This window comes from Ischnura elegans, chromosome 11 (genome assembly GCF_921293095.1).
Source record: "Ischnura elegans chromosome 11, ioIscEleg1.1, whole genome shotgun sequence".
NCBI classification, from domain to species: domain Eukaryota; kingdom Metazoa; phylum Arthropoda; class Insecta; order Odonata; family Coenagrionidae; genus Ischnura; species Ischnura elegans.
The window spans coordinates 47,463,737-47,480,370 of record NC_060256.1 but is presented as its reverse complement, the minus strand read 5'-3'; the positions used below and the strand labels follow the sequence as shown (position 1 = coordinate 47,480,370).

Genomic DNA, 16,634 nt, shown 5'->3' with positions numbered 1-16,634 from the left:
GGCTCTCACAAAAGCTAACCTGCAAACATTAAGTGAATAGAATATACAGTGGAACCTCATTAAAGCGAGTACGGGCTATAGCGACACTCCCGCTATTACGAGAGTTAGCCGATGCACCGTCAATTGACCCTATAATAAGCGTGTTAAAAAATTCGTTTTTACAAGACCCTTTAGGTGTTGGCTCTCGCCATAGCGAGGGTTTCACCGCCGGAAGACTTTCATCAAGACTCCTTAACCTCTGTAATTGCTAGCGATCTGTTAGAAATGAAGTTAATGGAGTGCTCAGTCTCAAATTTATGTGGTAAACTGTCGTTCGATAAATATAATGATGACGAAACAATGCTTTGCATGATTTTTATTCAGTGCGGCGCTTATAAATTGTTTGAATAGTTAGTCGTTATTTGAGTAAGGAAATTTAGTGATGCAAAAAAACATCGCCTTTCGTCTGGATTTATGCTTATGTTTATCGGATAGATGCTTATCTGTCGCCGCACCACTCCTGTTCCTGTACATCTGTTCGCAAGAGGTATATTGGCTATTACTTGCTCCACCTCCGGTAAAGTGACAATTCGCTATAGCGAGTGTTTATTAGTGCACCGTGGGGTGTCGTCATATCGAGGTTGCACTGTAGTTGGCTGGAACGGGAGAATTCGCAGTAGTGATCAACCCCAGCCTCTCAACCGAAAAACCTTTACAAGCACTCACTCAACTCTGAGGAAACCTTTGCGAGGGTTGAAGGCACTTCGCTAAGGTTGCTTCGGTTGAGATATCACTAATTAACACACACACTTGTACATACCACACTCACTCCTTGGCAGTGGCATAACTATGGAGGGGGACCACCCAAAGCCTCAGAGAAATAAAAAAAATATTTGAAGCTATTGTCTGGTTTCGGCATGTAATAACTGCATCTGCTTAAATTTAAATTTTAAGTGCCAAAATTATGCAAAATTTATTTCCAGGCATGTCATTTTTCAACACTTTCCCCAGACCGGGAGGGGTCGCCTCCCCTGGCCATCCCATCACCCCCCCCCCCCCCCAGGGCATATTCCTAGTTACACCACTGCTCCTTGGGCTATACTCTGAGAGAGAATGCTCAGGCACGAGCAATGGTAAGGTGATCCTAGACTAGAAAAGCAGAAGTTTCAAAATCAAAGATTTCCTTCTCTACACAGTTGAGAGTCTGATCATCACACATCAACAAAATGTTGAGTGATGATGAACGGTGGACACTGCTAGAATATACATCTACCTATCGACTACTCTCACCTCCCACACTAATTCCCCCATCCCTGACACAAATTACCTGTAAATATGAGTAAAATTTTCTTCATGACCAGACACCCTCCATAAAGCGAACAACATTGGGGTCACCCAAAAACTGACGCGGCGACATTGCCCAAAATGTTTTTAACCACCATGTCGTAAGTGTACAAATTTTACTCATTCAGGGTAGGGGTTCATAAGCTATCATGGATCATACCAGCTTCCCCTTTGATGGACTCATTCATGCAAAACAGCATGCACTATAAAAAAACTAATAAAATAGAAAAATCAAAATATGTATTAGAAATGCAGGCATCACCTTAAAAATCAAGGCCCTCTCTTCTTTATCCAGCATTGGGTGATTTTCACCAGTTGGCATTTGTATTCCCATGAACTTCAGCCTTTCCCTTAAATCTGTCACCAATATATCTACCTCTCTCATCGCTTTCAACTGAATGAAGTTCCTTTTCGCCCACCCCTTCTCACCATCTCCAGCTCTCTGACCAAAGAATCCACTTATCTGGCAGCTGCGCCAGACCTGGAATAATGAGCAAGAAAATGATTGCACAAGAAGTTGGATACTACTGAACAAAAGGCAATAAACGCACATATCAAAGACAGAGCATACTGTAAACCAAAAATATCTAACCAGAGGGATTTCCCCCCCCCCCCCCCCCCACCCTAGAAGCAAAAATCACTAATTCCTTTAAGGAAAATAATATTTTTTCAAACAAATAATTTTAAAAACTAATAAAGAGCTGTTACAGTTTCCTTAAAATGTTAATTTCAATAACCTTTTCCATTCTTAAAACTTGCCTACAACTTGAACAACCATGGCTTGCCCCCCCCCTCCTCCCCCTAGTTTTCATCCTGGGTACGCCCTTGTACATTCTGAGAAAAAATTGTTTTCCCAGGAGTGACTTTACTTAATTTTGCTGCCTCAAGTTTGAGACAATGGTTTAAGAAATTATTTATTACATATGGGCAGCTTTACCTGGTAAGCATTTAAGAATGCCACACTATCACTGCAAGAGCTGTTTGCCCACGTGAGCTTGGAATTATATGCCTTCAGCCTCTCTCGAAATGGAACACTAAATATACTTTTAGTTGACATAGCAGCTCCTGAAAAATAAGAGAAACCAATTTCCTTTGAGAACAAGCCAAAAATAAATTTATAAAAATATAATAGACATTATGTACAAGAAATTCACGTCATTTGAATGTAAATATTTATGAAAATTAGTCTTCAAATACACTGATGTGATAAATATCTATCTGTATTCCTAGGCTTCACTAAGAGTCATTACTCAAAATGTTAAATCAATACAGGTTGAATTATTTTAAAGTGATTGTGACCTGAATGATGCTGAAAGCCAAGAATTTTATTTTTTAAATTTTTGATCAAACAAATAAAAAGATTAAATCGAAACTTGAAGCATTTACGTGGTGGAAGGGGTCCATATTAATAATGAAAAACACTTTGTTACCTCCACAAAATTCACAATTTCTATTTTATTACCGGTTTCGGCTATTACACCATTTTCAAATACCTGAAAATGGTGTAATAGCCGAAACCGGTAATAAAATAGAAATTGTGAATTTTGTGGAAGTAACAAAGTGTTTTTCATTATTAAATAAAAAGATGGAAAAACAATGAGCATTGCTTTGTAAGTGTTGACTGTTATGATGGCAAGGGTGGTTAAATTTACCATTTCCCAGCTTTCTCATACACACGAAAAATAGAAGATAATTAATTGCAACAAGTATTCCAATAATCAAGCCACTTCCATACCTCTAAGTTTTTAGATGTAAGGGTGGTAAGAAAATAGGACACCAACCAGATACAGTATTTTTGGCAGTTTGGAGAAACAATAGCGAGAAAATCCAGCAATGCAAAGTAGGGTTGTAAATAAAAATATTGCAGGCATTTAAGGATTCAATTAATTCCAAGCATTTGACTTGACAAATGCTGCAATTTCCCATCTATTTAAGTGTTACTTATTTGCAATTATCATCACTGATATAGGTTTTTCTATTTACAAATTTTGTTTGATCAAATCCAACTCTTCTATAAAAAGAAGAATGGCATTACCAAATTAAATTGACCATATTCTTAAATCCAATTGAAATCGCAATTTGAGTGATCACCCATTAAAGACTTTCTAGGCATAGAAGAATATGGCTGACAAATTAATTGTAGACAAATCACTTTTTTACTCACCCATGATGATGCACTCATCAAGAACATTAAATATATGCCCAAGTACAATCAATCTCGAAATGTGGATGTCGACAGGTAGCTTAGCCATGACCCTCCCCAAATATGTGATGTCACCATCAGTGGGACTAACTGTTCCCTCACACGTCATTAACAGAGCACCAACCTGCAACAATAATAAAAACGTTTCATCATTAAATCATTGAAACACAGATGATAAGCAAAGGTACATGCACAAACGTGTAAAAGACATGTAATAAAAAAATCCTGCAGGAAAAAATCCTTCTGCTCACACTGCATTCGAACTTAATTCTTTTTCAAATGATTTGGGATGTCACACTTCAGCTACCCTCATCTTCCGTTGGCAGCTATTATGCAAAATGCGATGCGTCATAAGAAGTTCATGACAAGCAAGCTACACTCATTTCAGTGCAAGAGGTTAAATTTTTCAAAAAGAAAGCAAATTAAAATGAATGCATGGTAAAAGGTTGCCGAAGAATGCTGTAATTCATACCTTTAATTGTATGCCAAAGGCTCTAAGTAATCTAAAATCTTTCGCCGAAATTAAAAGAAAAGTGAAAGAATGGTTAATTACTGAAACTATAAACTTGTACAGTTGACGACCTCAAATCCGGAATCCAGAAATCCGGAACATTTAAAAATTCCTCTGCGTAGTGTTTTGACTTGCCACCTCCTGGCACCACTATCTGAGCCTTGTTCTGGGACGAGTAGGAAGTTAGCAAACCCTATGAACATACGCTAACAACAACAAGGCAGGGACACTCGGGGATCTCAAATATCGAGCATAAGAGCCTGAGCACATTTATTAATTAATTAATTAACAAAATATACCAAGAAGACCAGAAATCCAGAAACCCTTTGGTCACAAGCTTTCTGGATTTCAGGTCCTAAGGTAATTTCAGGTAATTTCTTTGATAAACCTGAAATTTACAAATTACAATGAGTCCTCGATCTACGTCACCCCGTTTAACGTCATTTCGCGATAACGTCACGAACATTTTGAGACCGTCATTCGTTTATCGCACCTTCGCTTCGCGATAACGTCAAGGCTTTTAAATTTCGCGCGAGAAAAAAAATGCGAAGCGGCGGGCGTTGAATTGTTCGTTTTGTGGGCGGTAATACAGTCAGTCTAAGCAAAATGTAAGATGGTGTGTTTATTGTTAATTGCTATTACGGTTTTAGCAAATTTTCTGCAAAATGAATTCTTAGGTAGGTGCACAAGGTTTTACTTGACATAATGGTTTTCAGGAACCTAAAAAGTGATTTCAAGGAATTTTTCCGTGTAGAACTCGAAGTTTTTGTCGTCACTTTTTTACAAAAATGAAGAAGGATTTACGTCAGTGCTGCTATTGTCGTCGATGAAGACAGGAACTCGTATTTATGCCATAGCTTGGCATCCCCATCGTAAAAAATGCCCCAGATATGATACACTAAAATTTTTTCGCGTAGGAATTGTGAGGTCTAGGAGCCGATATTCACTTTTTACATTGTTTCTTATGGGATATTATGTTTTGATTAACGTCATTTCGTTTATCGTCACATTTTTCAGGAACGGTAAGTGACGTTAAACGAGGACTCACTGTATATTAAATTCTCATATTTTCGTTTCAAATTTCCTAAAAATTTTTGTGTCGTGTTATTGATTTTTTTGTTTATGAAGTTGAACCTTGAAATGTGATATAAATGCTATGTTTTCAATGTGCCACTATGTAGGATAAATGCAACCTTCTGACAAACCATATGGCTTGGAAGGACCAAGTTGTATATGCTAACATACTCATTCTATATACATATTTAAAAATAATGTGGAAGGATTAAGCGCGTACCTCTTTCAACTTCAGGATGGTGCTCTTTAGATGAGAAAGGTCAGGTGGATCCATCGAAAGGGCCAAGAGAGCCTTTGGTGGTCCCATGTCAAGCAATTTGGTTTGCAAGACAACTCTGTCCAGGGGACATCTCAGAATTTCGGGAATACTTTCACTTTTGAGAGATTTCTGAAAAAATCCAAATTAGAAATTAACAATAAAAAAGTCAACAAAAGTAAATGTAAATAAATTTGTTTTACTTATTTGCAGTAATCTTTACTGAAGTAGGTTCTTTGATTACCAACTTTGGTACAGTAACTTGAACTCTTCTACAACAAGAAGAGTGACTGTATAATTATAATGGCCTTATTCTCAAACCATAACAAAATCACAATTTGTGTCATCACTCATCAAAGACTTTTCAAGGCACAGAGGCATTCCCAATCAAGAAGAATGTGGCTAACAAATTATTTGTAGATAATTAATTTTCTTACTCAGCTATGATGATGCACTCATCAAAAACATTAAATACATATGCAGCCAAATAATCATAGGCTATAGTGCCACTAGATGATACTAAAACCTATAATTAAAATATACAGTAGACTCTCATTAATACGAACAACGTTATTACAAAGTACTCAATATTATGAAGCAAATAGTAGGTCGCGAAAAAAAGGCCAATCCAAACTATGGTAAAAGAAACGTTATTACAAAATTTTCCTCATTACTAAATTATGAACCTTAGTCCCGGTCCCGGCAGTCACAAAAAGAACTTTATTACGAAGTTCCACAAATAAGCAATGGCATTTAGGAGGATATACACCACACTAACTTATAATCATTGCACTTCATTTAAGTTTCCCTGCACTGTGCCCAAGACCGTCTTATGATTCTTTCTTTAGTAGGAGATACTTCAGTATGCACGCAACATCATAAAATATGCTTCATTCCCGTGGAATCATAGAGACCTACTCATTACCACTCGTAAATTGGATGTGCACCCTCTTTTTATGAAATTTAAGAGATAAGAACATTCGAAAAATTTAAGCGTGCCCAAAATTTCAAATCTGGCGCCTTTGAAGTATTATTTAATCCATTGTGAAGTCAGGAACTGTCAGCACTTTGCCCTTTCTTTCTTCTCACGGATAGCAATTTTTTTTGGCTCAAATTTAGATTTTTTAAGATTGCAATGCAGTGTTGCATTTTGCAGGATAAACACACATTTTGACGCCTTGCAAAGGTTTATCAACTCACGAACAAGGCCTTGGAATGCATCTTTTTAATATATTGAAGACTTACTATATTCTGAAAGGTACCAACCCTTGATTGCATCATGCCGCATTCTTTAATTGATAAATCCAAACGAATATTATTCAGGGTTCCCACTCTAACCAAATAATAAAATTCACGGTTTCTTCCTGGTTTTCACGGACTGAATATCGTCAAATTCACGGTCTGTTGATATGCCATTTTAGGTGGAAATATTGATCACGTAACAATCATCGGCCGCTCATTGACTACAAATTTAATAAACGCGACAGATGCCGTGAGTGCGAACGCAGCAATGAACATGCTATCTCTCCTGACATCACCTATCATTAGGAAAATACAGGGTCTAGTTGTGAGCGGGAAGATGGAAGTAGTAGGGTGGCAGGGAAGTGAAGAAGTGTCTGATTTTTTGCCAGGGTTAATGAACACTTTAGCGGTTACCGGTCTTCCAATCACAGGTCAATGTGTCGCCCTGGCTCACGGACCAATAACTGCTCTTCGAATACACCTGTGTAGATAAATGCGTGGACAGTGTCTGCACATGACTCGGCCTTGAAGCATGATCGAAATATCGATTTTTCTTTTCATCTGTCAATCGTAGTTCTACAACAAATTTGGAGAGATTTTTAAGGTTTTATGGCGAAATTCACGGCTATTTCCAGGTTTTTTCACGGCAGACTAAATTCACGGCTTTGTAGTGATCCGGAAATGGAAGATTTCCATTTCCAAAATATGCATAAATATGTTGTTGTGTGACGTCTCAGAATAGCCAGCTGTGACAAACTATGCCTTGGGATTTGCACCTTTTCACTTTCAAGAACGCCTAACCTTCCTCTTCCCCTTCCTTTCCCCTTCCTATTGAACGAAAACATCCTGGTTCCACTTCCCTATATAATGGCATGGTGGAGATGCTATTGGCACTCGGACGCACTCAGGGACTCACTCAGTAACTCACAGTTGGAGTCGAAGCACGGGCCATACGGCCCGTGCGACCTAAGCGCCTCGCTATCCACCCGTGCCGTCACCAGCAGCTCCTCTCCTTCCCAAGACTTTGGTAATGTTCTAAATTTTGGCTATTCTGGACGCACAAATTCACTATTACTTCATGCCTTTTGCTTGAATTGATTTGGGAAATTGGGTTTTTAATGGAAATAAACATTGGGTCAAAAACTTTAAATATTTGTGTGTGATTATTCGCTTCCCGACACCAAGGGCAAGAACCCGCACCCTTACAGCTTATTGATGGTTTTAAGGTTTACAGGGTTGAGTGGGAACCCTGGTTATTGTATATATGTACTTGCGCATATTTTAATCGCATATATAATACACATGACTCTCAAGTTATTCTGCAAGTGTGACTTTAAGTATGGGAAATTGAAGAGACAAGAAATTTTGATAGAGTATGTATTTTAGCGATGATTCCTAAAAGAAATGTTCATAAGAACTTTGTTATTACAAAAATTCGGTTATTTGGTCCCGTGAACTTAGTACATAATAACAAGAGTCTACTGTAGTCAACTCCTGATCACTCGTCCCTCAATTACCAAGTTTATGGAATATCCACGCTCTTTTCTTAACCCTGCATACAAAATTTCAAAGAATATTCCGAAGGCAACAACAATAAATACTCAAATAGGCAAAAGTAAAAAAAAACTCCACAAAAGTTTGACATTTCTCCATAAAATGACCATATTCCCAACACATATACCCAATATATTTGATAATTTGTGTTTTATGATTTGTTAGACCTAACCTTACATTCATAAGCACAGTCAATTAAGAGTAACTATATTTTAAAATATTCTCTACATCCAATAATTTTACTTAGCATACCATATAGAACTCCTTGGGCACCATTCTGTACACACGACCATTAGATACACGCCCAGCACGTCCACTCCTCTGAATACAGTTGGTTTTTGATGCCCATGTTGTCTGTAAGCTGGAGAAGTTGGTCTGGTTGTCCACAATTAGGTGTTTTGTCAGACAGAAATCAATGACTACAAAAAGAAATGGAATTAATCTTAGGAATGCACTACCACAAATTAATTAAAAGGGTATATTTATCATAAAAATATTGCTTCTATTTAAGGCAATGATTTCAGAGAATAAGTCCAAATACATGAAATAGAACTGCCAATTAAAGTGGACAATTCCTGTGAAAGGACTTACTCAATTTAGCCAACAAGTTGCTCAACATAATTATTCCAATGATTTCAGTTACTCTTTAATTTTTACCAAAGGGAAATCTTCAAACATTACACATTCTCTCACCATATCTAACATCTGGGACAGTAATGGAACTCTCGGCAATATTTGTAGATAGAATGATTTTGCGGGATCCTGGAGCAGCTGGCTTAAATACATTGCCTTGTTCTTCAGCAGTTATGGATGAATGCAGGGGGAGGAGGGTCCACTTGAACTTCTTTCCTTTTATGCTGAAGAAATGAAATGAATACTTAACATCAGCACCACAGTGCATGAAAAACCAAAAACATGAGGAACACAATGGATTTCCCTAAACCACAACAAGCATGCACGATTTAAGTATACCGGGACTAGCCACGGTGATAACTTTTGCGGGAGTCACCCGCAATGCACTAAAATTCGCCAGGTATGAACAATTCTCAAAAGCAGTTTCCTTTTTTGCTGCTACTGGATTGTTGACATGGCAAAACTCTTTATCTTAGTAATAGCTTCCCAGATTGCACATAGACATGAGATTCAATTGAATTGTTTACAACAGAAATTCCATAAATAACAATTTTAAAATTTCAGGGAAATCGAGACAAATTTTACATACTCCCGAAGGAGTTTATTATTTAGGGGTTTCTGGACTAAATGAATAATATAATGCTCTATTTAAAGTCTTTAGAATAGTCGCAGTTGTGTGTAGTTTCTGCACCACACGATGTATTTAGAATTATAGAATCAAAATGTACTAAAAAATAAAAATGATAAAAACATCGGTTATGGGGTTTCTGTAATAACTTCTCCAATTCATGATTGCATAGAAATGAAAAATATAAAATGAGAAGCAAAAACAAGAATGTACTCTCCTCCAGAGAAATGTTTTTAAAGTTAATTTGTTTTGTCATTGCCATACTTTTTGGAAGAGAACTCTACCTAAAACATGAGACTGAACAAGCTGCTAAAATTAATGCATTGGATTCATGCACTCTCAAATATGAACATTAATTACGCTAAAAAAACTTTAGAAGGCAAATTTTATTTCAGCTCTTGGATAAATTATTACATGCACTGCCTCACACTGCTCACCAGGCAGCTCTGCTCCCTAAAACACCCTGGGTGCTTTCCATTCACGCGACTCACGCATAGACTTGTGTCGACTCGCGGTAACTGTTTATAACTCTCCTATTCCTGTGCGTTACCGTTTGTTGACTTGTGTCGCAACAGTCGGCGACAAACACAGAATGGAACACGAAAACCGCGACGCAAGTCGACTTGTGCCGACGTGTGTCAATGAATGGAAATCACCCCCTATCGACAGCTGGGCATTCCAAAATATGGAAATGATTTTGCCATTTGGTGACTAAATTTAAGAGCTTAGAAAAATTTTCAGCATATAAACATAGATAGAAACTTCCACTTCCAGAACATAACTTTTTCAAGAAATTTTCCAAATCTGGCAATAGTACTAGTAAATTTAAAGTATAAGCTTTCATTATTAGTCACTTTTTAAAATAATATGCTTGACGCAAGTTGGGTTGCATGCATTTAGGTGAGCCTAGGAACTCAGCTGAATTGAACAACAACAAAAAGTGTAGCAAAACCATCATCCTTGAAGGGTTTTTGAAGAAGCATCACCTCAAATAGTAATGTTTAATAACAAGACAAGTATGGAATTACTTGCTAGCATGACTTCTACAGAGATGAGAATATTATCAATATTACATTTTGCTTACTTCCTGCCAACTCCTTCACTTATGGAAAAATTTCTACTACATTACATTCCATTGTGTACCTTTCTGAGGGCTGCCATGATAGGCATGGTATTTAAAATACTATAAGCATTAGTAAGGAGTAGACATTACAGTTTTGAATACAGAGAATTAGGGACAGGTAGGAAAATATCTAAATCATAACCAAATGTTAATTTTTGGAGTGCACAAGCAATGTCCATCTGTGTTCAACTTTTGAATGGTGGATGACTTCTAATTAAACCACTTTAAAAAAGATAAACTAACAGAGTTTTTCTTATGGTATGATTGAGGGAAAAAATGCACATTATCATGCAAGCAAATAAATTTTCTACAGTATGTCACATTATCTCTGATTAGATAGAATCACATCATTGCTTGAAAAGCTCTGTGATTTCTGGTACCCACAAGCACTAGATATGGAACTGATTTTCCTTATCTGTGATGATATGGGACTGACGATGAGGGTGTAAGATCAAATTTCCATTTAGGACTGTTTAAATTCTTTACAGGGACATTATCATACTAACATGAACGCATACATTCTGTGATTGGAGAACGACACTTACGTGACACTAGCCTCCTGTGTCTGCAGGAGAAGTTTGTGCATTGTCTCAATCTCATAAATACCAGGAAGGAATATGAGAACTGAACCTTTGAATGCAAGTGCTCTCTTTTCATTAGGATTTGTCTTGGAGGCCTCAAACTCCCTCTCTTCAATTAGATCAAAAATTTTGATCAGACGTGCTGCCATTTGATACGAATTCTCAGATATTCCTGGTTCTTCAATTTTTACAGGTGGTACCTGATGGGATTGAAAAAATATAAAATGGCTATTATATCTAAGACAAACTCAAAAAATCAAGACACCAGCTAAAAAAAAGTCTCCTCAAAGAAGGGTAAATATCAAAGTTGGTCTACTGTCCAATATGTATGGACCATTACTTTTCATTCATTGAGATTTAAGTCTGAAAGTCACCAATGTAGACACTTTTCCAACAGAAAATGCTACAAGATTAACTTTCATACGATTTGATGAAAATTATATACTTGTGTAAAACGATTAAAGAATTAAGGAGCCTCACAAAGGATTTATGTCATCATCAATAATTTATGCATGTGAGCTAACTGTTGGATAATTAGTTTCTGGGATCATCGATTAAAAAAAGGAAGTATTAAGTATGGCTCAGTGTAATGAATCACTATTCTCCACCAGGCCCATTGCCACTGACTGATTTCAGCAACCATAAATTCAATAAACAAGACACACAAAAGAATTCATAAAGGAAGAATACAGGAAGCCTTCTACAGGCATCCCCCGAGTTACGTATGTCTCGACTTACGTAAATCCATACTTACGTAAGCCATAACCGTATTTCAAATGACTACGTTAATTTTCGAATGAGAGCGCGAAGAAGTAGATATTCTCTCGTACAACCTATGGTAGAAAAAATATCGAATAGTGATCGAGTTTTTTACGAGCTAAAAATAACAAAGTGACCCATTTTTGTCATTCCTCGAAGGAATTTTCATTAATTTCTGTAGAAAAATCGCTTATAAATCCCAAGTCAGCAATCAACGTGAAAATTTGCAGTTCTAGCGATGGATGTGGTTGCGCTCATTCCTGTACGATACAACTTGCTATACAGCATGCACACCCGAACTCCGACTTTCAACTATTTAAAAATTGTATACTTAAGTTTGGACATTTCCATTTGTGGAATTATAAGAAAATTAAGTTCAAGCAGAAATCTTTATTGCGGAAAAGTACCCATGTAACGGCATTGAAATTTTGAGTGTTAGCAATGAACGCTGCCAAAAAGTTAAGAAAAAGTTGACACACGATATTAATTGCGTAATTGTTAACATTTTTCTGGTGGAAAATTTTATTAAGCTGCATTTTCTCATTCTCTCATATTGCGTGCAACTGTAAATGAATATTGCATCATTGAAAGCTTTCCCCCACTAACTTTGTTGCATGTCAATGACGGAGTTGGCTGAATAAAAGCTCACTTTTACTTAGCTTCGTGCATTGGAAATACTCTTCGATGTTTCCAGCGAAGTAAATATTCAAATGATGATATTTTCACGCTATTTTACTGAGATATGAGAGAATGAAAGTATGTTTCCGTGCATGAAAGATTGAGTGTATGTGTGTGGGAATGTATCTAAGAATATAGTAATTTACTGGTATTTTTTTGTGTTATTTGTTCGTAATCCTAGACACTCCTCCTACGTGTATTAACTGCGACAGTGAAACCACCAGATTGATCAATCAGCGTAATATATAAAAGGTAGAAGATATAATGATTATAGGTAGGTAGACGATGCATCCTTTGGGCCCTTAGATCGCAGTATAACATAATGAATCAATTTAAGTATTCAGTTTAGTAATGTAGCGTTGAGATACCGTACTTTCCCGAATCCACGCGATCGGTCAACCTTGGGAATAATATTACGCATTTTGATTGGCAATGCTCGAGATGCAACTCTCAGACTATATTAGTGTATATCGATTTTGTATCTAATAACGTAAGAATACGCAGTAGAGTTCATGAATATCGCAGTGAATTGAATGAAACTTCACCAAGAATTTACCGCACATTCCTCCGCTGAGAATTTCACTGCGCCGATCGCAATCTCTGAAGCACTAACGCAAAGGTTCGACTTATGCAAAGTCCGCAGGAACGCATATCTTATGTAACTCGGGGGATGCCTGTACATACCAAAATGTGAGGAAGATGGAACAAAAGGGAATGGGGGAAACAAAGCAGTGAAAAATAAATAAAAGGCATTGGGTTTTAAATCAGTGAACACACGAGAAAAGAGAAATTTTGACAACTAAAAAGTATATAATGGAATAAAGTCAAAGAAAGGATCTGCACTTTTTTAATCCTAATGCAAACACAAAACTGAATTTAATTCATCAGTAAAGTACTTTGAGAATGTGCACAAATGTAGGATGAACTCAATTAGAAGACAACCCCTTTCTATTTGAGCTCAATTAGAGAAAAACTAATTTGTGATTAATAATAAATAGCAGTAATAAATAAATAGGTACAAGCTTAAGAATCCAGTTTCTTTACTAGTGAATAAGAGCTTCCAACATAAAAAAGGAAATAAAGGTATTAAATTATTAATAATATTACTCATCATTCCTTCTCATAAGCATTTAGATTATGCATTCCAATGATGGCCAATGACTAAATCTCTGATTGTAAAGGCCATTATACACAGGGCACGGAATTTTTCAGGTTAGAACTGCATTAATTTCTACAATGGCGTGGAATTGCACGAAAGCATGAACGAAATTAGAACAGGAGCTATTTTGCCATCTCACGCCCATGCATTTTCCCATGTGTTCTGGCAATTTACAACTTTAGATGATGCAATTTTGACTGCGCCTTCGTACACACGTCAGATTGTGCAACTACGTGCCCTGTGTAAAACGGCCTTGAGAGAAAACCAAAACTTATCATAGGCCGAGAAGGAAAACAGCTCAGCCTTAGATTCATGCAAATGTGGTACATAAAAATTATTCATCTCCACTAAAGTGATAATCTTATTAGTTTTAATAATTAGATGGATACCATCAAGTGTTTTATTATAATTAGGGATGGTTGGATCGGATACCTCACATCCAAATATCCACGGATATTGCCCTTCATCGGATCCAAAGTCATGGAAGACATTGGATCCAAAATTTTTAATTATAGCTTCAGTGAATGAAACGCCCCATTAAAGTGGAAAAAGAGTTCTGATTCTCTCTCCACTCAAGTGCGCCGTCGCACTGCGATACTTGTTCTACTCATGAACCATTTTGTTTAAAAGCTCTCGCAGGGGTTATGTAGCAAAACTTAAGCCGTGGAAAATTTTAAGGCTAAATAGGTTAGGCACATAGTGTGACTCCTTCCTAGAGATTGAACATTCATTGGGGGAATCTCAGTGTTGTCGCATAATAAACACATCAATAGTAACTACGCCACAGATTTCAGAAAACCACCCTCTGCCCTCCATCACCCCATGCCTCAGATGTTTTTTTCGTTTGCGAGATCACACAGACATTAAATCATTGTCTTCGAAGGAAAATATCAAGTTACACACGAACAATCGAAGCGTGTTTCAATCCTACCCCATCTCACCAACTGACCTTTTTCATCCTACCTACTTCAATTCTCCATTTCTGAAGGACGAATGCTAGGCGAGAGACTTTCTGGGCCCAAAGATGTCTCAATAGCTTCGGCAATTGGATGACATGCACGAGATTTAAAAAAAAATAGACCAAACGAGATGCACATCTGAAGATATTTTATTTTTTTCAGCTCTAATTGATTGCCACTAAGTTCTCCAGCTACAACTAGACTACATTAATATTCAACATTGTCCAAACAGCACAATTTTCAAAGAAACAAGCGTAGCATAAGTTTAGCATTAGCCCCCACAACCAAGTACAGATGGACTGGAAACGCCAACTGCATATATCATGTAGTTTGTCCGGCTTCACTTTGAAGGCCACAAAGACACTAACTAGCATGATCTGACGTGTTAGTTCTTGACTCATTCTTAGTCTCGTTGCTTGTAAGACAGAGGGGTCGTACTCCTTCCCCTCCACCTCTCCTTTACGCACTTCTGCTTCCCACTCCTTCCTTTTGAGATCGTTAAGAGGTCATCTCGTTCTGTTCTGGTACTGTGTCAAACGTGAAGTCTATGTTGTTCCTAACATTGTCAATTATGTCACATATTGCGCAGTTGCAACTTAATTCAATTAAATATTGAAAGAAATGTATTTCATTGTGTGAAAACATATTTATTGAGAAAAGGAGAGCTCAACGTATGCTGCGGCATGAAACTATCGGGACAAAGTGCAAAATCCACCTCACCACAACTGAAGCATTTTCGGGCGAAACACAAGTCGGCATGCAATGAGAAAGTGATAAAATTTGGGGGGAATGTGAGTGAGGGAAATTTGAATACTGTCATATAATTTGAAAGCTTATAAAAATGATTTTTAATCGGTTGAAATATTAAAATGTGTATAAAAATCTAAATATGTAGCATTCCTTTGATCGGATGTACCCAGAAGAAACTTGAATAATTACTTTGTTTTATAACAGGCAATTAAAAATTAATTCGGATCCAAAAATATCTAAACATCCGACACTTGAAATCAAGTATCGGATCCGGATCCTAAAAAAATCTTGGATCCGTCCATCCCTAATTATAATACGTTCATAATAATGATGTTTACATATTGCAAAATATAAATAAGCATACAAATGAACTACAGCTATCATGGGAAACTCACATCACCAAGTTCAGTTAAATCGTCGAGATACATCTCTGTCACTGAGAACTTCCTCTCCTGTTCAACTGTGATAACTGGAGCGGGTTCCAACCTCGATGCCACCAACGTACAGTAATACTGAGAGAATCGATCTACATCAAAAGTGGCTGACATCAGAATAACCTAGAAAAAGAAAAAAGGTTATAACAATAACAATTCTTTTGAGATTAACCATTAACCAGTGACGTGCAATTCTTGTTACACTACCAGTGACGTACGGTCTGGGAGACCGCAATAAAACAAAGATTCATAAAATATTGCTACGCCATTTTTATTGTTTTGTTTAATTTTTCTTTGAATGCTTAACTATTTTAAAACTTATATTAAAATTTTCACACTCCCAATACGAACCAATTTGTCACAAAAAATTGTGATTAGAAACAGGATCAAAAAACTGATGCCAAAAACACTTGAGATATAATTATTATATTTATGTATCAATATTTCGCCAGATCCAAAAAAAGGCCTTAAATGTTGAAGTTGGAAGGCTAAGTAGTAAGTAGCCATGAAATTTATCCCACTTATTCCTTTTCTTGATGCATTCTTAGTAAGTGATGTGCGGTCTCACAGACCGCTAATCGAGTTCAATTGCAAATTTACAGAAATTAATAAAAGGAACGTTAAATTTTAAGAGTGGGATGTCCTTGTTATGCAAAAATATGAAGCTAACGAGAATTATAGATATTAAGAAATCTTAATTTTGAAAATATAATTTTAGAAACGCAGGGGTCTATCAGACCGCACGTCATCGGTTATGGGTTAAGATA

At 36.8% G+C, this 16,634-nt stretch overlaps 1 protein-coding gene across 1 annotated transcript in view; it reads right to left on the bottom strand.

Moving 5' to 3' along the window:
• The window catches only part of LOC124168520 (probable ATP-dependent RNA helicase spindle-E), a 49,289-nt gene that overhangs the window by 25,152 nt on the left and 7,503 nt on the right, over nucleotides 1-16,634 (bottom strand). Inside the window, exons 5-12 of the mRNA XM_046546847.1 lie at nucleotides 15,829-15,990; nucleotides 11,093-11,328; nucleotides 8,857-9,020; nucleotides 8,416-8,582; nucleotides 5,332-5,499; nucleotides 3,488-3,650; nucleotides 2,261-2,388; nucleotides 1,586-1,804 (exon numbers count right to left, since the gene is read on the bottom strand). Coding sequence (XP_046402803.1) covers nucleotides 1,586-1,804; nucleotides 2,261-2,388; nucleotides 3,488-3,650; nucleotides 5,332-5,499; nucleotides 8,416-8,582; nucleotides 8,857-9,020; nucleotides 11,093-11,328; nucleotides 15,829-15,990 — 1,407 coding nt within the window. The remainder of the gene's footprint in view (nucleotides 1-1,585; nucleotides 1,805-2,260; nucleotides 2,389-3,487; nucleotides 3,651-5,331; nucleotides 5,500-8,415; nucleotides 8,583-8,856; nucleotides 9,021-11,092; nucleotides 11,329-15,828; nucleotides 15,991-16,634) is intronic.